At 36.9% G+C, this 23,874-nt stretch overlaps 1 protein-coding gene across 1 annotated transcript in view; it reads right to left on the bottom strand.

Moving 5' to 3' along the window:
- The window catches only part of LOC131076713 (uncharacterized), a 110,079-nt gene that overhangs the window by 6,487 nt on the left and 79,718 nt on the right, over positions 1-23,874 (bottom strand). The window contains exon 12 of the mRNA XM_058014015.2: positions 12,069-12,282. Coding sequence (XP_057869998.2) covers positions 12,069-12,282 — 214 coding nt within the window. The remainder of the gene's footprint in view (positions 1-12,068; positions 12,283-23,874) is intronic.

Here is a 23,874-nt window from a genome sequence, read left to right as displayed (position 1 = left end):
ATCTCTACCATGGGCGCCATTTCCAAATGGTCATGGAATTTTGGATTTCCTTGCTTTTCCTTCCTGACCTCCATTTAGCACCCTCTTCCAGATATGCATGATTTCATTGCCTTAAGAATTTCTTCTCCAACTTAAGCCATTTTCGATCGTTTTCCACATTCGAGATGCCATATTTAGAATTAAAGTGGATTTTCGTGCCTTGGGAGGATTTCCAATGCCTTTCCATTTTTGGAATGACTTCTACACTTAGCCATTTTTCAATTAGTAGCCTGCTTTTTCAACTTTTCGGATTTAGACAAATATTCAGGAATGCTCAATCTTCAGTGTCGAGACCCCTACTTGCCAAAAATAACTTACTAAAAATAGTCAGTATTTCAAAATGTCAAAATTAGGGCAAAGCAGGACGAGACGACACTTACTAGCTCTTAGAAACTTACTAAAAATAGTAAGTTTGATTTTTGGCAAAATAAGGACACTCCGGGAGGCAGTGAAATCCCTAAAAAAAGAACTTTCTAAAAATGGAAAGTTGCTTAGAATTTGCTCAAATTTCACTGGTAGCTTCCTTGAAGGGCCCTAACTTCAATGCAACACTCAATTTTTCCAAAACCCTATGGACAAGGCCTCAAACCTAAGTCTTAAGGGCAAAACCCTAAAATGGACCAAACGAGTTCTAGGCTTAGCCAAATTTCCTCAAACGACTTGCAAACTTGATCAAATTCACCCAAAACACTTGCAAATCAAGGAGACCAAAGAGACTGCTGCTATAGACCCAAAAAAACAAAACCAAATGCAAGAGGACCTAAAAAGTAGAGGGTTCCCATTTGCAATGGGGCGAAGTGTGAAAACGTCACAACAAGTATGTCTTGGATGATGTAGCAACCATAATATTTTTTTAACTATGAATATGCAAGGATTTGCAACAAGGGATATGTATTATGTAGATTTTTATAATCATGATGCATCACTGGCCTATTACTTGCTTAGAATTATAGTTTGATGGGGGTTTGGGGCCAACTCCAAAACGAGGTTGAGGGTAGCACCCCTCACAAGGGTATGAGAGAGAGAGAGAGAAAGAGAGAGAGAGAGAGAGGCCTAGATCTTGGGGGCAAGAGAGAGTGAGATAGAGGTAGAGAGAGGGGATAGAGGAAGAGTGATAGGGAGAGAGATAGGTCTAGAGTTTAGGGCAGATAAAGTGAGTGAGATAGAGAGAGCAAGAGAATGCTAATAGGACCCTACTGATTATTGAAATTTGACTATCTGAAAATGTAAAGATCTTCTAAAACCTAGAATTTGCATTATAACTCCTAGGGATCTGAAACTTTTCCTTTCTTATACTTAATGTTATATTTCATGTATATATTTTGATGAAGAGAATGAGATTGACTTGAAGACAAAGATGGGGAGTTACATGTTATATTTCATATATATTCTAGGGGCATTTCAAGACTCGACAAGTCTCGCCAAGACTCAGCCAAGTCCAAGTCCGAGCCCCCAGGACTCACCGAGTCTAGGCGAGTCTCGGAACTCTGCCACAAACATAATATAACATAATAAATATTGTAAACTAAAATATAAAAACCAAAATATATATTAATAAATAATATTTATGAAGTAATGTTCTATACCTTAAAAATATAAACAATTGAATATATGTATACTTTTATAATTGTAGTATCTAGCCACTATCTATGTCGGATATTACAAAAGTTCAATATCCATATCTAAGATTGTATCCATTTCCACGACTTTGGTGTTAAAAAATAGGTGTGAGGATTTTCAGCCAAATCATATGTGGTGTTTGTCAAAGGTTATGTAGCAGCATAAGCACAGTAGTGAATGCTCACAAGAGGCAGCATCCAAGTACATTAAACGTTTTCAAATTTATTATTAGGGTTGCCTCTACTTTTTTAAGTTTAAAACATTTAAAATGTAAAATTAGGTAAAATTCTTAGTTTGGGCTACAAGGTAAATTGTGTAACTCAGGTGGGTAGTTTTGGTTGAAACTTTGTCATATTGTGAAGCAACCACATACAATTCCTATTGTCATTTTTATAACATCCTTGGCTCATCAGTAAGAACCGATCAAAGATATGTTCCATGGACCAGCACTGCCCCAATTGATCAAAGACAAAGCCAATGGAAGCATGACGTGTTAGGTGTTGTCTATCGGGAGCTCAAGTTCAAAGTGTTTTCCTTCATGACTTCGGAATCCCGAAACCCCCAAGTTCCAAGTCTTTTCCTTCATGACCCTGGAATATCGAAATCCCCAAGGTTCCAAATCTTTTCCTTCATGACCCCGAAATCCCGGAACCCCCAAGTTCCAAGTCTTTTCCTCATGACCCTAGAATCCCAGAACCGCCAAGTTCCAAGCCTTTGTTGACTTGGTGGTCAACACCTCCTTGGGGACTTGTGACATGGCTTAACCGCCTCCCATGGGTCGGCTTAAATCTGGCATGTGTATCAAGTGTTGATAGTTCAAGCTTTTGGCGCAAAGGCAAACGATTCCAACTATTGGTATCAAAGCCTTGGGTCACGAGTTCGAGTCTCCCTTCAGTGGGTGTTGAAGGCTCGGTCAGTGTTGAGGCGAAGATTGTTGACTTGGTGGTCCGCACCTCCTTGGGGACTCATGACATGGCTTAATCGCCTTCTATGGGTCAGGTTAAATTCGGCGTGTGTATCGGGCGTTGATAGTTCGATCTTTTGGCGCAACAACAAACGATTCCAACAGCCTTTTCCTCATGACCCTGGAATCCTAAAACCCCTAGGTTCCAAGTCTTTTCCTTCATGAACCTAAAATCCCAGAACCCCCAAGGTTCCAAGTCTTTTCTTTCATGACCCCGGAATCCCGAAACCCAAAGGTTACAAGGCTTTTCCTTCATGACCCCGGAAACCCCAAATCCCTAGGTTCCAAGTCTTTTCCTTCATGACCCCGGAATCCCGAAACCCCCAAGTTCCAAGCCTTTTCCTCATGACCCCAAAATCCCGAAACCCCAAGGTCAAAGTCTTTTCCTTCATAACCCCGGAATCCCGGAACCCCCAAGTTCCAAGCCTTTTCCTCATGACCCTAGAATCCCGAAACCCCCAAGTTCCAAGCCTTTTCCTCATGACCCTGGAATCCCGGAACACCCAAGTTCCAAGCCTTTCCCTCATGACCCCAGAATCCCAAAACCCCCAAGTTCCAAGCCTTTTCCTCATGACCTCAGAATCCCGGAACCCCAAGTTCCAAGCCTTTTCCTCCTGACCTTGGAATCTCGACACCCCCAGGTTCCAAGCCTTTTCCTCATGACCTTGGAATCCCGACACCCCCAGGTTCCAAGACTCCTCTCCCCTTGCGGCAAGACCCGATGTCCAACTTCCGACGACTTTCGACACTTCTGGATGATGTGATCTCACTCGAGACTCTTAATGCTCCACCTACCCCTGCGACTTGTCTACTTTCATTCATGGAGCTACAGAGGTGCATTTAATGCTTTTTGCAAGATTGCCATCAGGTAGAGTCCAGGGCCATGCTTATTTATGGTTACTTGATGAACTTCATGTCAGACCTACGTGCCCTGACTTTGGAATGTCAGACAATCCACCTTCTAGAAGTACTTTTCTTCTTGAGATTGCCTTGTCAGGGTATGGCCAAGTTGCTTGCATATACACTATGTCAAGTCTGTGCACCTCCCTACATTCCCTAACTGACATTCCTTTGTGCACGCCAGGGTCAAGGCTTCCTCTTCTTGACCATTGGTCTCTCTTTTGCGATTAATTTGCTACATATTGGCTGTTAAGCCTTATTGTAAAGGGTTCTCTCCCTGCTAGCTTTAGTTATTCTCTACTCTTTCACTTCTCTCGAAGACTCGTATTTCTTGCATTTTTGCAACTTGGCCATTGACCTTCGAATGAATTGAAATCATCATTCTTGTCTCCCTTCATCTTATGTATGTTGTGTATGTTTTCTTACCTTCATTGTAAGTGTATGTTTTGTGGCTTTCTCTCACGTATATGCTACATTAACTTGTTTCTGGGTGTGACTTGTGGGAAACCTTCTCCCCTTTTGACATTTAGCAAATTCTAACTTCCATACATGCGTTTGGTGTCATTCATGTAACTGAATTTTGTGCATCTCCTAGGTATTACGATTGGTTCTTTGTGTCAAATCTGGGTGGGGAGAGAAACATCTCTTATCTTGGTGAATCACCTCTTTTCATGTTAGCATTTCCTTCTATTTTCCTCTACAAGCTGTTAGGATGGGTCTAGAAGTAGAATTTGGAGTGTTGAGTTGGTTCAACACCTTCACTTGGACTAAGAAGGAAGTTGGCCTTCTCTGAAGATTCAACCCCCTTGTGCAAGGTCCCACACTTCGGAGTTGTTTCCATGTTTCACAAGGTTGCTGAGTTGAGAGCTCGGCAAGGGTGCAAACTTTTGTGACAACAGTTCCTAGTCAATTTGATTGGCTCCACTATGAACAAGTCTCCCTTTTTTTTTTTCTGCAAACCTGGACTATAGTGCTATGAACTAGAATGGCAAGAATCCATAAATTTATTGTGCTCAACGCCCAGACCATTAACTAGAAAGGATTACAATCTATGGAATCATAAGATCCAAACCAGATCTTGTTGTTGGGGCAAGAACTGATCATGTTACAAGGACAATGACAGGATGATGAGGAAGCTTTAATGCTTCTGATATTGTCCGTTGTAGATGTATTGATTACAAAAGTTCGAAATGTCACTAATGCAACTAAAAAACAAAAGCCAAATATCATAGGATGATCAGGCCTTGTATTTGAAGAACCTGTTGTCTTCTTCTAAGTTGCAAGAGAACGGATCCATCTCAGATTACTGAGAACTTGTCATTAAGAACTTGTCCTTCTCCTCACAAACCCACCTTGATCCTGAGAAATATGACATCAAGAATGGTCGTTCAAATCATTAGCTAACACTTTGAATATTATTTTATAAACTACATTACACATCAACTTGAGTCAAAAATTACCTAGATGTCTAGGATCTTTGTTCTTAAAATTAAAAGCAATGAAAATAGAATCCATTGCTTGTGATTTCTCCTTGATTTTCCCATCTCTCTTCAACTGCTCAATAAGGTTTAACCCAACAATATCCCAAGATTTTTGAAAGAACATGGAGGTGGAGACCCTTGAGATTAATTGTGTTGGACCCACTGCCTGTCAAACATTATGATTCTATCCTAATGTAATACTTGTGGCATAAAGACCATATTTTAGGCCAAGGTTCTAAGGTTTGAGGTTTCTTCCAAAAATGGTTGTTGGGATTCCAAAAACATTTCAAAGTGTGCTATCGTGTTAAGAATTCTCATTAACAAATAGTAACTTATTTTCTCTCTGCAACGATTCCTAAATCTTTAATTCAAAACCTGCTATCACATCCACCATCATTTCCTCATGTATTTCCTAGCCCACCTGAGTGTACTATTGGATCCCACACCAACCTCTTTGGTCATTTGTGGACATTAATATAATTTCTTCCACTCTTATTTTTCCCAGCATCAAATTATTTTGTTTGACAGTTTGTCATCTTTTGCTTCCTCCATCCCCACAGCCTATCCAAATCTTCCCCTTTGCCTAAATTCATTCCATATCAGTATTGTTCCTAAAGTATTGACAAACTTCATTTGTCAACAACTACTTAGACTTGAACTAAGATATTTCCAATCTCCCTAAATATTTATTCTTTGGCCAGCATCTAATCCAATCTTTGTCTCTTTTTCTTTCATCACTCATGATGTGTTCACTCATGATGTGTTTATATGTTGAATTCCTTGCATGATTTTTAAAGCACCTTTTCTTAATGTATCATTTGATTAATATTCCCCAAATTTTCTTCATTGTTACTTTTATTTCTCAACGTATTGTTCTCGTTTGGTTTTGAAAATCCATCATTTTAGGCATTCTAGATCTTCTGCTAAACCCCAAACTTTGGCATTTCGGTTACCCAAAAGGTTGCATCCAGCTTCTTAGACCCTAAATACAAGCTACTTCTTGTTAGAACCTGCTTGAAAGAAGGTTGTGAACGAAGAAATATCCACTGCCTCTCAAAATCCTGATACTCGCCAACCAGCTTTCCAAATGGATACAAAGCACCTCAAAAATGGAAAAAACAGGCTAACAAATGAAGCATCCACAGAATGTCCTTATCTGCAATTACCCTTTACTTTATTCCTATCAAAATATTTACATATCTAATTAGCTAAGTTACCAATTTGGGTTCATGTTCAACAAGATTTTGAAAATGGGTTTTGCATTCATTTGGGTTCGTTAGTACAAAAACAATATAAAAATCATATATATATATATATATATATATATATATATATATATATTATAATAATATTGTATATTTATATATGCAATATTTTTTTTTTGCTCGATAATATGTTTTTTTTTAATTTATTCAAAATAGAAAAGGGTACATCAATGGAAAATCTAAACTTTTAGGCAAAAAGCAAATCACCCCAAAACCACCCAACTTCAACCCAGTTCACCAGTACAGACCCAAAAACCCCCAAAATACTTTGTACCGATCCGAATGCGTACTCAAAAATTCACATTCACAGTTTTAGTTTGCAGACAGGACTGTTCAAACCTTGTGAAGCTACCCTATTACATCAAGTATAGAAATAAAAATATGTAGGTCAAATTAAACCTGACCATAAACAATTTAACTTTCAATTCAAAAAAAGAAAGAGAATTCATGCACCCTGAGAGCTTCCTTCATCTGCATTGCTAGTCATCTCGCTCGACCTCTTCCTCTTGCGCGGTCTTAACACTCTGCCTTCAGCTCTCTCTGCTTCCTCCTTAGCTTGTTGAATCACTTCATCAATCTCTGTAATCTGCACAAAAATCTTCAATGCTTCCCACCCTTGTTTAGCTTCCGCCCTTCAGTGTGCCCTGCCACAATCTTCCGGCCACCGAATGAAGGACAATTGTTTCCTGAACTGTTCATGAGGCGCCACTGCAAATCCCTCCCTCACATTAATTCCTACCCCTGGAATTACCCATTCTAGAATTGATTCCATGCCATCTAAGTAGTCTTTATGCACTATTGTCTCCATCACCTTGTTCACCACCTCCACAGACTCACTAGCATCCAATCCCCACGCCATGATTAGTAAATACACATCCATGTTCGTTCGATACATGTGCCTCAGGTTGCCAAAAACCTTCCCCAAGATTAATTGCACACACTTAACCAGTTGTTCGTTTGAAACAAAAACATCCAATCGGAGCCTTCTTTCTGAAATATCTCCATAGAATGGGCACAACTGCTTCTTAGACTTCAACGTAAAATTTGCCTCCATGATCCCTCTGCAAGCAAACACTATCACCTCACACCTCACCAACTCAACAACTTCTTTAGGAAGAAAAGTTGCCAAAACATTGGGCAGTGAGAACAAATAAATGATCATAATAAATGTAACTTCCTCCCGCATTAAATGCATTGTCCTCCACATACCGCCGCCCTTTTCTCACCCCTGCTTCAGACAAAGCAATTAATGAATATAACAAAGCCATACGCTCTGAGAGCCTTCAATTCAATCGCCCCGATCGCTCAAATAAATCCTTCATGGCCAACAACTAACTTCACTTCTTAATTTGCCTACTTTCAAGGTTAAAATCCCACTAAGTTGGCCATTGTACATCTACGTCATCTCCACCCCACCATCTCGTGACAAAATTGTCCAACTCACAGGCCACGTTGGACAAAAGGTACGCCACCCCATTTCCTACTCTACGAATATGAGATATCCAGAAATCCTAGAAAAAACAAAGCCTAGAACAAATAATCAAAATGAATTTATTTATTCTCCAACATGGTGAAGTCCCTTTTGCAATTCCTTCCACCACAACTTTTGAGTCCCCCTCCAAGTGTACCCTCGAGACCTTCATATTACTTGCCAATTCCATCGCAAGCAAAGCAGCTTGCACCTCAGCCTCATTATTAATGCCATCTTGCAACCTCTGCGCCCCTTTAAACATCACTTTACCTTCCTCATCACGAGCCACACACCTTGCGCCTGAAATACCCGGATTTCCCCTTGAAGCTCCATCAAAATTGATCTTGATCCACCCTTGCTCCAGTTCAGTCCACACCTCATCAGAAGCCTTTCCACCCCTGGAAGGAGGATTAACCCTAAAGAACCCATGAACGGGTCATATATACAATGTTATTATATAATATAATATAATATATAATAATCAATGAATTTATAAAAAAACTTTAACCAAATCAAATTAATAATTTTTAACCAAGTGTTATCCTTCAAATTTAAAAAACCAACGCCGCATACAAAAATTTTGAAAAATAAATTGAATGAATGATTCAATAATCGGATAATCTATTCAACAATATACAAGCGTATTTAAAGAGATTACAAGGACGACGTTCTAAATTAAGAACAAGTCGTTTAAAGTGAACTACTAAAAAGCTAAACGCTAAATAAAGCTTAAAAGCTAATTAACTAAAAAGAAAAAGCTAAATGCTAAATAAAGCTTAAAAGCTAAATGACCATTATACAAGGAACTAATAATAGGTGACTAAAATATAATTAAATATTCTAATACCCTCCCTAAATGGTCATTCTATCTACGAACTACCCTCCAGAAGACACTGCAAGTCTTTTGATCACAAATGAAAAGAACACTCTGTTGAAGTGGAGACCCTCCCTGGATCTGAAAAGTGTTAATGACCAAGAATACCAAAATCCATCCAACCTGATGTTGGGTAACCAAACTGAAACTTGAAACCATGATTTTGAGGAAAATTGGCAAACCCTTTTGCAGAAGAGTATCAACTCCAAAACTGACTGCAAGATACCACGGTTGCAGATGTTTGCCCTCGCAGGTGCGACCCAAACTAACTGCAACAAAGCACGATTTTGAGGAAAAAATCGTCAAACCCTGAAATAGGAACCCTCGAAAAGAGAATTTACGATTTTGAGGAGAAAATCGAAAAACCAAGAAATCTGAGGTTACAAATCATCGTTTTTGTGGAAAAAAAACATTAAAACCCAGATAACTAAAATCTTACGCAAATATCAGGGATTACAGATGAGATAATTTTTAAGGGAAAATTATAAACACTGCGAACAATTTTTGAGGAAAAAATCGTGAAAACCCTGAGACCTGTAAGACGAGGTTTGGCCTAAATCAATCAGATATCATGAACATGCACTGTTTCCAAGTGTTGTGGTTGAGGCCACTGAACTTCTAACTGAGTTCCAACATGATGTTGGTCAAAGATGCCATCACGAAAATGGAAATTAAACAAGGTCAACCTAGCGAAAGCATGAGACAGAAGAATCAAATTCAAAAATCAGAATAGAAGCAGCTGCACAAAAAATCTGAAACAGTGGAGGAGAATTCTGGCACAATTCTAAGGCGCGAATTTCGAGGTTTGGAAGAAACCCAAAAATTAAAAAATTTCTGCAAACTTAAAATAACATAAATGGTGCCCAAAAAAACAGCAAAAATCCCAATGTCCACAGAAATAGTAGAAATTGTGAACTATTTTTAAATTCCAACAAATTTGCTGGCACAAAATTTGAGGTGCAGAAAACGAGGCACCCAGAAAATATGAAACCAACCCAAAAAAGCTCTCGAAAAAACCCACCAAGAATTTGCAAGCAAAATAAAATTTCGACTTGAACTGAAGGGTCAAAACCCTAGTCAAAAATTGCAGAAACCCTAGGAAAATTTTCAATCTGCAAAAAAAACTCCAGGTTGCAGGCCCAAAAATCTCCAGAACTCGAAAAAAATGAACTGCTGCTGCCCAACGCAGAAATTCGCCCACAAACCAAAAACCCTCAAAAAGCCTTCTAAAAAGCAAAATCGTTTTTTTTTATTAAAAAACAATTTAAAAAAATCTAGAAAATATTCCAGAAAGAAAGGCATGAATTTTTATTAAAAAATTCACCAAACTTTAAAGAATCCCATTGACCCGCTCTGATACCATGAAAAATAAATTGAATGAATGATTCAATAATCGGATAATCTATTCAACAATATACAAGCGTATATAAAGAGATTACAAGGACGACGTTCTAAATTAAGAACAAGTCGTTTAAAGTGAACTACTAAAAAGCTAAACGCTAAATAAAGCTTAAAAGCTAATTAACTAAAAGGAAAAAGCTAAATGCTAAATAAAGCTTAAAAGCTAAATAACTAAAAAGCTAAATGACCATTAAACAAGGAACTAAATATAGGTGACTAAAATATAATTAAATATTCTAATAAATTTGACTCTACTCGCATCTGGGCCTTGAGTGCCAAACCTGGTAACTTAGCTAATTATTAATCCAAATCTCTTGTGCATTTGAATAAAATGCAAGATCTCCAGCGTAAAGATGATATTGTCATCCCATCTTTTGCAAAACCAAATTGGGTAGGAGAAATGATTTTTAGATAGTAAAGGGTGGTTCCTATTCATTATGCTTCTGGATATTATTTTACAAAAATGTGTTAAAAAATGAGAATAGGACTAGATTTGTCTAGATAGTTGGCTTTTCTGTTCTTAGAGATCATGGCGAACCAGATCGGGCAGGAGAAATGATTTTTAGATAGTAAAGGGTGGTTCCTATTCATTATGCTTCTGGATATGATTTTATAAAAATGTGTTAAATAATGAGCTAGCACCAGATTTGTCTGGAGTTGGCTTTTCTGTTCTTGGAGATCATGAGTTGACTTGTTGCAGTGTGATATTACAAATATTTTGTTTTGCTTGTCTTGAGTCTTTTACTTCTTTGAGTAGGAAAGTCTTGATTTTTCCACCGATTCCTAGAACTGAGCATAAAATCCATCTGGTCCTGTAGCTTTATCTGTGGCTAAGCAGATGAGAACCTCATGCAAATTCTTCTTTGCCAACCTGAGCAACTAGATGGTGATCGTCTTCAGCCAATAGAAACTTTGGATAAGATTTCTTCATCTGGTTTCTACGATTAAATCCCTCCCATGTAGGATCAACAAGAAAGGGTTTAATGACCTGAAAATTAGATTTGCAGAAAAATGACTACTGAAGGAAAAATATAGAACATTTAATAAAAAATTTAGAATCTATTTCAACCCACCATTCTTCAACTTTATATAGATTGAAATCGCCCATGTCTGAATTTGAAGTAAGATTTTAGTATTGGTGAAACCAAATGGATTTCTGTTATACTGCACATAATCAAAGTGTGAGCTGCTAATTTTTTCAAAACTCCTTGCAGACTTCCCAATATTGACATTTGAAGGACGGAACTTACTGTTCTGAAGAAATAATATATTCAAATCTAAAGCTTTGGATACAATAAAAATTTCATCACAATTAGGCAATAACTGTAGAGATCAATTGACCACAGATGAAATGAAATACATAGGACAAGGTAAACTGTCAAACATAGGTGGAACATGTGAGGAATGGAATATTAAAAAAGCAAATCTGAAGACTTCTGTGCATTTCGAATGTTTTACATAGTGCATCATGGTGTTGTATCAAGTTTCAGAAATTAGTTATAAACTTATATGTTCATATTGAGTCGCTTTTTAGGGCCCATCTTTCATGACAAATATTCACCACCCTCCATCTCTCAAGTGTTTGGATGATCCATTTTGCAACCATTGTATATAGGTGATTTCCATGGGTGCGAACTGCCATGAATTCATTCTTAGGAGGTCAATCATCGCAGTACTTTAACTCCAAGTAAAGGACACTTAACAGTGGAGTTTTCCCCACAATTAGGCTCTTTCAGCTTGCTAACCCTTATTAGACTCTTTCAGCTTGAAACCCATTTTGCTAAAGCTTCATCAAGTAATGTCCCTTCGTGTAGAGCTCCGTACAATTTTAACAATCGTTTATTACTATTTAAGAATTGCTTTTTTTGGTGGGGGAAGTATATCAAGGGAATGACAAGTAAAATCAACATTAAAAATTGCAACCAGTTAAACATTTAACAATATCTCAAAGCAATTAAGGGCAATGCCTATTGATTGATGGCATGATATAATGTCCTTACACGAATTAGATACAATATGAAGGAAACATGAAAACGAATATTCATTTCTCTACCTTTTTTAAGGATGATTGAGCCAGATTGATCAAAACCACCAGCATCTTCAGCCTCAGTTTCAAATCTGAATTTCCACCAGCTCCCGAGAAAGTTGATGACTCGATCAAAAAAATTGCTGGCTATTAAAATTGTATAGATAACCATGAAAAGTGGGTATATTTTATTAAATCCTTGTCCAAAAAAAGGGACCGCATCATCAATGTTACCCATTCTCTGCAGCCAGAAAAAACAGAGGCAATAGAAATTAAACAATCTCCAATAAGTAAAATTACAATTTGTGCCTAAACAATCTCAGAGTTTTTATTAGAAAAAGAAAAGCAGTGTTTTCGATATCAAATATTTACAACAGGAATACAGCAATTCATCAACAATCAGCCAAAGCAAAAGAAAACAAAAAGAAGCATGCATGTTCATTGGATGGATTATGGGGCACTTTTGAAACAAAGTCTGATTGCTCAAATTGAGTAATTCCATGCTTTTCCAAGGAGACAGATTTGGCTTCCTCGCATTTGTCTGGAAGGAAACTTTAGAATCTGAGCAAGCAATATCATAAGGCAACATCATGGTATTGTTGATGTTGCAATGTGTTATTGCTTGTTTAGATCTTCAAACAATAACACACCAAATATTGAATAATATTACGTTTATTTTCATTATTTCTTTCTCAGATCCTAGAGTCCTCTAGAGAAAATGGAAGAAGATGAATAAGAACCTCCTTCATAAAGCTTCTTTCTCACAGATTGTAATTCCTGGATCCATCAACCCATTTTGGTTATTTGTGAATACTAATATCGGTCATCTCTTATTGAAGATCCAGATCTATTAAATTTCAGGCTAATTCTCTTGTTCATCTCTTATTCCTAACTTGAAACTTGTTTAGTCAACACCAACAGGATTTGGATAGGTTATTCCTGCATGCCTTTGGAGGCCTTATCTCAATCATGCAGATTCTGAGAGGAGTGGCATTCCTATTCTTCATAGTCCAATCCTTCTGCATATGAATCCTCAAAAGGAAATCTGAGAAAACTTTAGGCATTAAGTTGGTTAATTAGCCTCCTTGGCATTAGACATCCTTCCAAATATTTTCAATCCTAGTCGGTAATAAACTTCACCTTCAACACTTCTCCACCCCAACATCTTTTGAGCATTCCATTTCTTCCACTAGGGAGATGCATGTGCCAAATGGCAATGATCAAAGCAAATTTGGTATTTAAAAGTATATTCAAAGGTGCACAAGATGCAGAAATTGGTCGTGTTTCCAGAGCAAAGACACCTTTAGAAACACAAACCTCTAGATCTCTGAAATCAGGTAACCTAAAACCTAAAAGAACCTTAGAAGTCAGGGAAATTTGTTCCTGTTTTCCAGCCAGCTGCCTAGAGGTTCAAGAATTTGGAATTTTCTCAGAACTTGTTGTAGTATTTTGAGCCCGGACATGCATTGGAGGTCGGAAGGGGTAACAAAATCAAATTTTGGAGGGACTGCTGGTTGAACGAGAAATCTTTAAAGGATTATTAACAGTTTATCCCCTTGATGTCGCATTGGGAGGAGGTGAAGCGGATGTGAGTTAGGGCTTACATCGATGGCAATCCCCCTGAGAGGAAACATAAGAGGACTTCTGCCCCAATGGAGGAATTATGAACGGCTTGTGAGGAGATCCAGAGAAGCTTGCTAAATGGCCATTGTTGGGGTAGGACAAAGATGACAATATGGTGTGGTGTGGTCATGGCAGTGGACCAGTGACAGCCAGTGGTGCATTCCACACTCCTCTAAGAATGTTGGAGACTTCAAGGGTGGGCACAAGATTTGGAGCACTTTTTGTATTCCAAAGACGAATGCTTTCTTATGGACAGATTACAGTTGTTGGGCAAGGCTGGCCCTGTCTGTTCATTCATTGTGAGGTGGTGTGGCAGATCTGATGTCATTTCTGGTCAAATGGGGTTTCGAGTGGGTGAGAATATAGCAGGTTTACTGGAGCCTTGGGAAGCAAAATTTGTTTGCCCAGGTCTTCAATGGATATGAGACATGGCTCCAGGCTCCAGCTACTATAGAGTGGAACTTATTGATCGAGAGGAATCGACACATTTTTAGAGACAAAGAAAATTTTATTGATAGGATTTGGGATAAGGTGGAAAGAACAATTGGGAAATTGAGGGAGATTCATAAGAAAGACAACTGGATTTTGGAAAAAGCTGAGTCAGTTTGGGCTAACGCTTGGCCCAATTTAGGTGCTTTGTGCAGGCTCATGTCCAATCTACAAGAAAATGCAAAGAGTTTAAATGGGGGAAGCCAAAGCAGGGTTGGGTAAAAACTTAAATTAAATTTTGACAGAGCATCCAAAGGGAGTCCAAGCAAAGCTGGTGGGGGGTGTCATCGGAGACAAGGGGTTACCTGTAAGAATTTATGCTCTGGACTCTGGTGTTGACACGAATAACTTGACTGAATCTAGTGTTAATATCTCTTCACGGGTTTAGTTCTCTTCATGGGTTTAGTTTTATTTAGATTAATTTTTCATTAGTTTATTTATTAGGTTTTTCTGTTCCGGCAGTTTTGTATAACAGTTTACAACTGTTTTTGCCTCCTCTTTATATCTGCTTGTTTATTTTATTTTGAATGTACAGTTTTTTTTTATTGGAATACAAATTATATTCAGATTGCCATTCTTTCCATTCTTTTTTTTATCTGCTGCTAACAGAGATTCCAGATTGTTATTTTCTGCTAGGCTAACAGTGGTATCAGAGCTTTAGAGTTTGGAGTATATTTTTATGTGAAGCATTTGAAGATTGCAGCTTTCTACAGAATCAAAATACGGAAACAAAAAAATTGATTCAAGTGAAATCAATTTATTTATTTGTACAAGAATTTTATATCTTGTTATATTTGGTAAAGTTTGGCAAGAGATTTTGAGCAATCCTATAAATTTACAAACTCTACAAATTCTATATACATTTATTTTCAATTTACAATGCAGTCCATTGTTTCATTGATTGGGGAAATATTAACTGGAAAAGATACTTGGTTGGAATGGCATAGAAAAGTGGAAAACACATTAATTTTTAATGATTTATGGTATAAAATATGTGATGGAGATACCCAACCTACAGAACCAACAGATGTTAAAGAACAAGAAATTTGGAATTATAAAAATTCAAAAGCCTTGGCTTTGATAAGAGCTTCAGTTAATGGAGATGTATATCGTCATATACAAGGATGCAAATTTGCTTGGGAAGCCCTTGACAAATTAAAAAATTTATTTGATTCTCATTCAGAATTAGAATTTATTCAGTTACAATTAAAATTGCTCGATCTTGAATTAAAAAATGGTGATGTTATGAGTTTGGCTTCTGAAATTAGAGCCATAAAACAAGATGTTAATGCTGCTGGTGGGAAAGTTGATATTTATCTCACTGCTTTTATTAAGGCACTCCTTCCAACACATTCTACTTATCTAGAGTCCCTTCAAGCAAGTAACCAATTGAAAACCATTACTTTTGATTTATTGGTTGAAAAGTTGGCTGAACGTGAAAAAGCTTTTGGAAGGAAAATAGATAATACTAATGAAAATGTTTGTTTTGCTCACCAAGAAAAACCTCTAAATAAGAGCTCTTCAAGAGGAGGTTATAATGATAGAGGCAAAGGTAGAGGTCAATGGAGGAAAAATGATAATCAAAATGATAGGCAACATTTATATTGTAAAAGATGTGGTAGAAAAGGAAGTCATGAAGCACATGAATGCAAGTTGTCATGGGATAAGATAGAAAGTTTTAAAGAAAATACTTTTAAGCAAAAAGATAAAATAAAAGTTTATAATGATGATAAACATTTAGATGATAAAATTCCAGGAGCAGCCCAATTTGCTTGTGATAGTGATGGTGATCAATATGTGCTTTCTGTTTTTGACTTTGCATCTAATTCCTCATGGTATGATTCTTGGATCTTAGATACTGGAGCCACACAACATATGACATTTCGGCGTGATTACTTTGAGGAATTTCATGAAAGTGCATGTGGTCCAATTTATTTAGCTGATAAATCAAGTCTCAAACCTATTGGAAAAGGAACTGTTCGATTTAAGTTGCCTAATCTTCCAGACTTTGTGCTTCATGATGTATTGTTTATTCCTCAATTGCAATGTAATTTGTTATCACTAGTATTGATTCGACAACAAGGCTACTCTATTCTGTTAAAAGATGGCCAAGTTGTTGTTAGAAAACAATCAAATAATCAGATTGTATTCACTGGATGTGAGGATGGGAGATTATTAAAACTAAATGGCACTTCTTTTTCTAAAAATTTTGCATATCTTACTGAAGAAGGTAGTCTATCTCCTGTTCTTTTATGGCATGCAAGACTTGGGCATATTGGTTATGATAACATTCATATCTTGCAAAAGCATGGTGTTGATGGCTTACCTGTTTTGCCTAAAACAATTGAAAAATGTGAAGCATGTATTCTTGCCAAGCAACATAGAAATTCTTTTCCTCGCTCCACTTGGAGAGCACAAAGAAAATTGCAGCTTATTCATTCTGATTTATGCGGGCCTTTACCAATAAATTCTGTGGGAGGATCTAAGTATTTCATGTTGTTTATTGATGATTATAGTCGCATGACTTGGATTTATTTCTTGCAGCAAAAATCAGAAGCTTTTGAAATTTTTAAAAGGTTTCGTGTTATGATTGAAAAACAAGCTCAATCTCAAATTGGTACTCTTCGAACAGATAATGGTGGAGAATTTACTTCTCTAGTTTTTGAGGACTATCTACGTCAAAATGGGATCCAACATCATCTTACTGTTCCAAGTACTCCTCAACAAAACGGTGTTGTTGAACGAATGAATAGAACTATCATGAATATAGTCCGTGCAATGTTATATTTTAAAGGAATAAAATTACATTTTTGGGCTGAAGCAGCAAGAACTGCAGTTTATCTTCGTAATAGATTTCCATCATCTGCATTACATCAATCTATTCCATATGAAGTGTGGTTTGGATATCCTCCTTCTGTTCGACATCTCCGCATTTTTGGTTCCACTTGCTATGCTTTAATTCCCAAGGACAAAAGAAGTAAGTTACAGCATCACAGTATTAAGTGTATTTTTCTTGGTTATTCAGAATCTTCCAAAGCATATCGGTTGTATGATGAAGTCAACAAAACTTTCTTTATTACTTGTGATGTTGTATTTGTTGAAACCTCCAACATTGCTGAAAATGATGAATGTAAATTCAAACAATTTGATACAATTATAAATTTGTCTCCTTTGATAGAAAACTCTTGTGAGATTCCACATATAGAATCTATATCTCCAAGTGATCTAATTCACGTTGCTCCATCAATAAATGACCAAGAAGAAGCCCATCATGATGAGCTTGAACTCTCTGAACTATTAACCACTAATACAACATCTAGTAATGAAATGGTCACATCTTTTGTGCAACCAAAGTCTTCTCATAAGTGGGCAAAACAAGTCCAACAAACATTGAAAGATTTAAGACCTGATGAAATAGGTAAAACAGGTACAAGAAGCTCTTACAAAGCAAGGCTCCAAGCTCAAACCAATAGTGCAGATAACTTGGAGGCCATTGGTGAACTCAATCTCATAATTGACTCTGAACCATCATCCTATAATGAAGCCAAAAATATTACAGTATGGAGGAAAGCTATGCAAGATGAGTATGATGCTCTTTTGAAAAATGGCACATGGCAGTTGGTTGATCCTCCACTTGGTTGTAAACCTATTGGCTGCAAGTGGATTTTCAGAAATAAATATAAAGCAGATGGTACACTTGACAAACACAAAGCCCGACTTGTTGCCAAAGGTTATGCTCAAAAGGAGGGGATAGATTATGATGAAACCTTTGCACCTACAGCAAAATGGACCACCATTCATGCTTTGTTGGCCCTTGCAGCTCAATATGGGTGGAAAATTCACCAAATGGATGTTAAAACGGCATTCTTAAATGGTGATCTCAAAGAATCAGTTTATATGACTCAACCAGATGGGTATGCAGTCAATGGAAAAGAACATCAAGTATGCAAGCTTGTCAAATCATTATATGGTTTGAAACAAGCTCCTCGAGCCTGGTATGAAAAACTTACCGAGTATCTTTTAAAGTTGAATTTCCAGCATTTTGAATTTGATGATGCCACACTTTTTGTTAAAAAACTTGATAAGATTATTGTCTATCTTATTGTTTATGTGGATGATTTATTTATCACTGGTCCCGATGAGAATAATATTCAAAATGTGAAAGAACAACTGAAGCAAGGTTTTGATATGACTGATTTGGGCCATCTTCATTACTATTTGGGTATTGAGGTAACTCAAACACCTCATTTTATTTTTATCACCCAACAAAAATATATTGGTGAACTTTTGCATAAGTTTGGCATGGCTAATTGTAAACCCCTTAGTACTCCTATGGAGCAAAATCTTAAGCTCTCTTCAGATGACCCTTCAGCATTGGTTGATGCAACTATCTATAGGAAACTTGTTGGTAGTTTGATTTATGCTACAACTACCCGTCCGGATATTTCTTTTGCTGTTGGAGTTCTTTCAAGGTTTATGCAACAACCTAGAGAAACTCATTGGTTAGCTGCCAAGCGCATTCTTCGCTATTTGCAAGGTACTCAGCACTATGGGCTCAAATACTCCAAGACAAACCAATTTTCTTTGGCTGGCTATTCCGATTCCGATTATGCGGGTGATTCTACAGATGGAAAATCTACATCCGGGTATTTAATGTATCTTGGATCTGCTCTCATCTCTTGGAGATCTAAAAGCAATCTGTTCCAGCTACCTCTTCTTCCGAAGCTGAATATATGGCCGCCTTTGAAGCAACTCGAGAAATCTTATGGTTTAGAAGAATTCTTGAAGACTTGCAGACACCACAGATTTCATCAACTCCCCTCTTCATTGACAATCAATCTGCTATCAAAATGGCTAAAAATTCAGTAAGTATTTCATGATCGCACCAAGCACATCAATACAAAGTTTTATTTGATTCGGCATTATGTGAAAGATGGCACCATATACCTTAAATATTGCCCCACTGCAGATCAACCAGCAGATATTCTTACCAAGGCTTTTGGGCAGAGAAAAGTTTGAGATGTTCAGAGAAATGCTCGGCTTAACCCCTTCAGTTTAAGGGGGGGATGTTAATATCTCTTCATGGGTTTAGTTTTATTTAGATTAATTTTTCATTAGTTTATTTATTAGGTTTTTCTGTTCCGGCAGTTTTGTATAACAGTTTACAACTGTTTTTGCCTCCTCTTTATATCTGCTTGTTTATTTTATTTTGAATCTACAGTTTTTTTTTATTGGAATACAAATTATATTCAGCTTGCCATTCTTTCCATTCTTTTTTCTATCTGCTGCTAACAGAGATTCCAGATTGTTATTTTCTGCTAGGCTAACATCTAGGACCATGCTGTGGGGGATGAGGATTGCTAGAGAGAAGAGCTGGAAGAAATTGTGGATTGAAGGTGACTCCAAACTTGTTATAGGGGCAATGAAAGACGGAAATATTCAGAACTGGAGATTAGAAGTTCTTATAGAAGCTGCAAAAAATATGGTTGATGATTTGAGTAGATCAAGTTCACTCATATAGGAAGATCAGGAAACAGGGTTGCTGATTGGGCAGCAAATGAAGGTGTCTTCTTAAAGAAAAATGCTGTTCTGATCTCCAAGTGTCGGTTGGAGGGAATACCTTTTGAGATTTCCAAGCTGATTGCAGAGGAAATTTCTGCCAATTCACTCATTCAAGTGCATGGATGTTTATTGTCCTCTCCTTTGTCACTAGCTGCAGCTGTGCTTTGCTGTCTGAGTGTAGATGGCCTTTCTCTATGCTGAGCTGTTCACATTGGGTTTGGTATGATGCCTACTATTGTGATGGTGGTGGGGGATGTTAGTCTGGCTTCATCATTCGTGTAGCTTCTGTTGGATGTGCTGTCTACTTGTTGCTGTGTCCTTTGGTTTTGTTTTGTTGCTCAGGTTTCTGAGTAATTATGGGTGATTCCCCCTATTTTTGATGGTTCCTGGAACTTAAAACCAGGTTTTATTATCAAGATACATACACATATATATGAGCCTAGAGGAATGGAAAAAGCAGGAAATACACAATTATGTATTTATTCCCATATTCAGTTACAATCTATGTTCCACAGCATTTCCAGGATGGGAACAATGGGATGGCAGTCCAAGGGCCATTTTGGGGGGATGGCAGGGGACAACTCTCTCTCTCTCTCTCTCTCTCTCTCTCTCTCTCTCTCTTATATATATATATATATATATATAGAGAGAGAGAGAGAGAGAGAGAGAGATAAATTTCTACGAGTTTATGAACAGCAGTATAACAACAGCAATATAAAATGACAACATTAACATGAAGTTGAAAGATGTCTGCAGAAGCCTGCGTGCCAACCAAATTCCAAAAAGAAATTGTGTTTGTACTTCCCACACAAAACCACACCGTAGCAGACCATGGCAAATGCACCTTTAATCATGATATATTTATTGCTGTTATGCTGCAGTCATTGATTGATTTAATTGCTGTTATATTGCTGTCATGATATATTTATGCCTTCTGTTATAAATGCTATCATGTTATACTGCTGCCATGATATATTCAACAATCTTTTTTAATGTTATATCTGCAGGGCACACCTTGCCATCCCAGGGATGATTAAGGGACGTCTAAGACATCCCTGACCACCTTGGAGTCAGCCAGGCATCCCCTATATGTTTCCTTCTGTCCCCAATTTTAGGGATATTCAGGGATGTTTCTGCATTTTCCTAGCTTGGGGGTGATGCCCAAGGGGCGTTTCCTAACATCCCATCATCCCTTAAATGCTTCAGGGGATGGAGATTGGGGTTTGAGGGGTGGGGATCGGGACATCTCCTCATGTAACTCAAGTTACAATGCATAACCTCAAATTTTGGCTTTTATAGATGAAGCTATGCACATTATAGCAAAATAACTACATGATGCAATAGAACTTAGGTTGTCTTTGCCCTTTCAAAAAAGGAAAACAAGCTAATAACAGACCTCTCATATAAGTATGAGGCTGCAATCCATGAGATAGTATAGATTTGTGAAATAAAACATAATGACATTAAACACCCAAAGTCATGTACCCAAAACACTAAAGTAGATAGTAATTGTCTTTTCAGTAACCTTCAACATCCATACCCCAAATAATAAGTGTTTATGGTAAGTCAGTGGTAAATGAAGCATGATGCCATTCTGGGTTTTGGATAATCACAGAAATGGTCACCATGTCCTACAATATGAATACAATATAAACATAGGTAGACACTGGATGAAAGTCACTTCAACCATGATGGCATACATAGAGATAAACTTGGCCCAACCAAAATTCATTGATACTGACTTAGAAAAAAAGGATTTCTAACCAACGATGGTTATGTGGCCCCCATAATGGGCCCAGATAATCCCTAAAGGCTAAAAGGCAACTAAATTTTGCTGGAAGGGACTTAAACACTTAGAAACCCAGTGTAATCAAGCTGGAAATGCCAGGAAACATATCCGACAAAGCTTCCAAATCTGGAAACACTGAGTGTAAAGTTTCAGAGAGTTATGTTTTCAAACACGTTCCCCCAGAGTTTCTTGCAACATTACACCTAATCCATCTTTTGATTCCAGATGTAATTACACTAGTATATTAATCCGGTATACATTAAAGAATAAGAAAGGGCACTATAACATTAATGTATTAATTAATCTGGTATAAATTAATTATACAGTGGTGTAATCAAAGATGAAAAACTCTTACTCGGCAATAACTCTTTTGGCCCAAAATTTTTGAAAACTTGGGACTTGGCACAAAAAATTGGGAAAAAATCAGCAAAAACTAGGCAAATTTATCGAACATTTGAAAATATATAATTCTTAAAATATTCTTGAAAAACACACATGCACAGAATTTGTAGAACATATTACTGATTTCCATCATATATAAATCAAAGTTTGAGTTAAATACATATCATATACCAAAAACTAAGTGCAACCTCTAAATGAATTTGAGTTCAATACATATTATAGAGGATTTGCATTCCTTGAATCTCCTTTCTATAGAATTAAAGTTATCCTCTACTTCACATCTTCCATAAAATAAATACTTTGTTCGATAGCTGGCATTGGCATGTGCACACAAAGCCTTTCAAATTTTCAGCTCATCTCATATGCATTAATGAACTTTGTTAGCCTTCACAACATACCTTCAGCTTCAAGAACATGGTTCAAGAAGCATGAGACTTCCATATGAAACTACCATATCATGCAAAAACACCATACTGAAGTTTTCCTCACACATACACCCAAAGGATTCACATTCTTCCCAAAAAGATGCCACATCCCTTGAAGGCACCTATTTTTAACTTGTTGTGGATAGGTCCACAGTTACACTAATTGATTCGCAAATGGCGAGGTGCAAGGTTATGTCATCAATTGCATGGCAGTGTTCAGTAAAAGAATACCCAACAAATCAATATAACAGATTTATTTGAGTTTTTCTCCCGATTTTTTGTGATTTTTTCCAATAAATCGCCCTGATTTTTTCAAAAAATTGCCCAAGTTTTTTGCAGATTAAATCGTTGCCATAAATGACTCGGGATAAATCGGGAGTTAAACGATTTTTTGCAGATTTTTTCATCTATGGGTGTAATTACATTAAACTATTAATCTGGTGTATAATACCCGCTAAATTAATGATATTGATGTAAAAACACATAGCATTAGATTATACATTAATGAATCAGACAGGACACTATTCCTGTAAAAACATATAGCATTAGATTATGGATGAAGTCGGAAAAAATAGTAATTTGTTCAGAAGGTTTTGCTTTCTAAAGACCTAGTTTATAAAATATCAAATATTTTCCCCCCTCAATCTAAAAATTTGATAAACTTATAAAGAAACCTAGTCATCCTCCTTTGCTTTTGTTGGAGAAAAAAGAGTTTGAGTTGAATATTGAAGCTATATAAACTTCTCCCATTTTAAAAAATCTACAAACTAGTCAAGCTAAAAACTTGCAAAGACATTCTACACAAATTATCTAGAAACCTTTTTGGTGTCACAAGAACTCAAACTGTCATTTTATTAGAAGAATACATATTTTCTAACTGCAACAATGGCATCTCTACTTTTATGGCGATTTTTTGCATTTTAGTATGGCAACTCTCATATTATCTCTACAAGCTGAGTCTTGTACCCAGGTTCTCACTCTAAAAGCTGAAAAGCTAGCATTTTTACCAGTTCTAGAAAATTTAAGAAATGGATCAGATTAAAAACTTGCAAGGATTTTTAACACAAATTATCTCAAAAACTCAAGTCATTATTTTTATTTAAAGAACCAAATATCTTTTCCACCTGCAATAATGGTGGTTTTCCTCACTTTTTTTTAATTTCAAACGAAAAATCAAAATTTTGGGGGTCATACGTCACATTCCAACTTTTTAATCCTCTGCATTTTTGTTACTTTTTACCTATGTGCTTTTCCAACTTTTTGGACCAAAATCACACTTTTCAACCCTCTGCCATTTTGTTACTTTTCACTTATGCATGTTTCCAAAAATTTTGCCCAAAATCACAGTTTCTAGCCATCTGTCATTTTGCCCTTTTGCCATTTTACCCTTTTTCACTTCTAGTTAGGAATTGTGATTTCCTATCCTCTGTGCGATTTTGACTTTTTGTCTTCTACTTAGAAATCACACTTTTGACCTCCACTGCTACTTTTCAAAAGTTAGAACAAAAACACACTTCCGGATTCCCCTTTCCTACTATCGCAC

The sequence above is a fragment of the Cryptomeria japonica genome, chromosome 10, assembly GCF_030272615.1.
Source record: "Cryptomeria japonica chromosome 10, Sugi_1.0, whole genome shotgun sequence".
NCBI lineage: Eukaryota > Viridiplantae > Streptophyta > Pinopsida > Cupressales > Cupressaceae > Cryptomeria > Cryptomeria japonica.
Note: the sequence above shows the minus strand (reverse complement) of the source record. Positions and strands in the feature narration are given on the sequence as shown.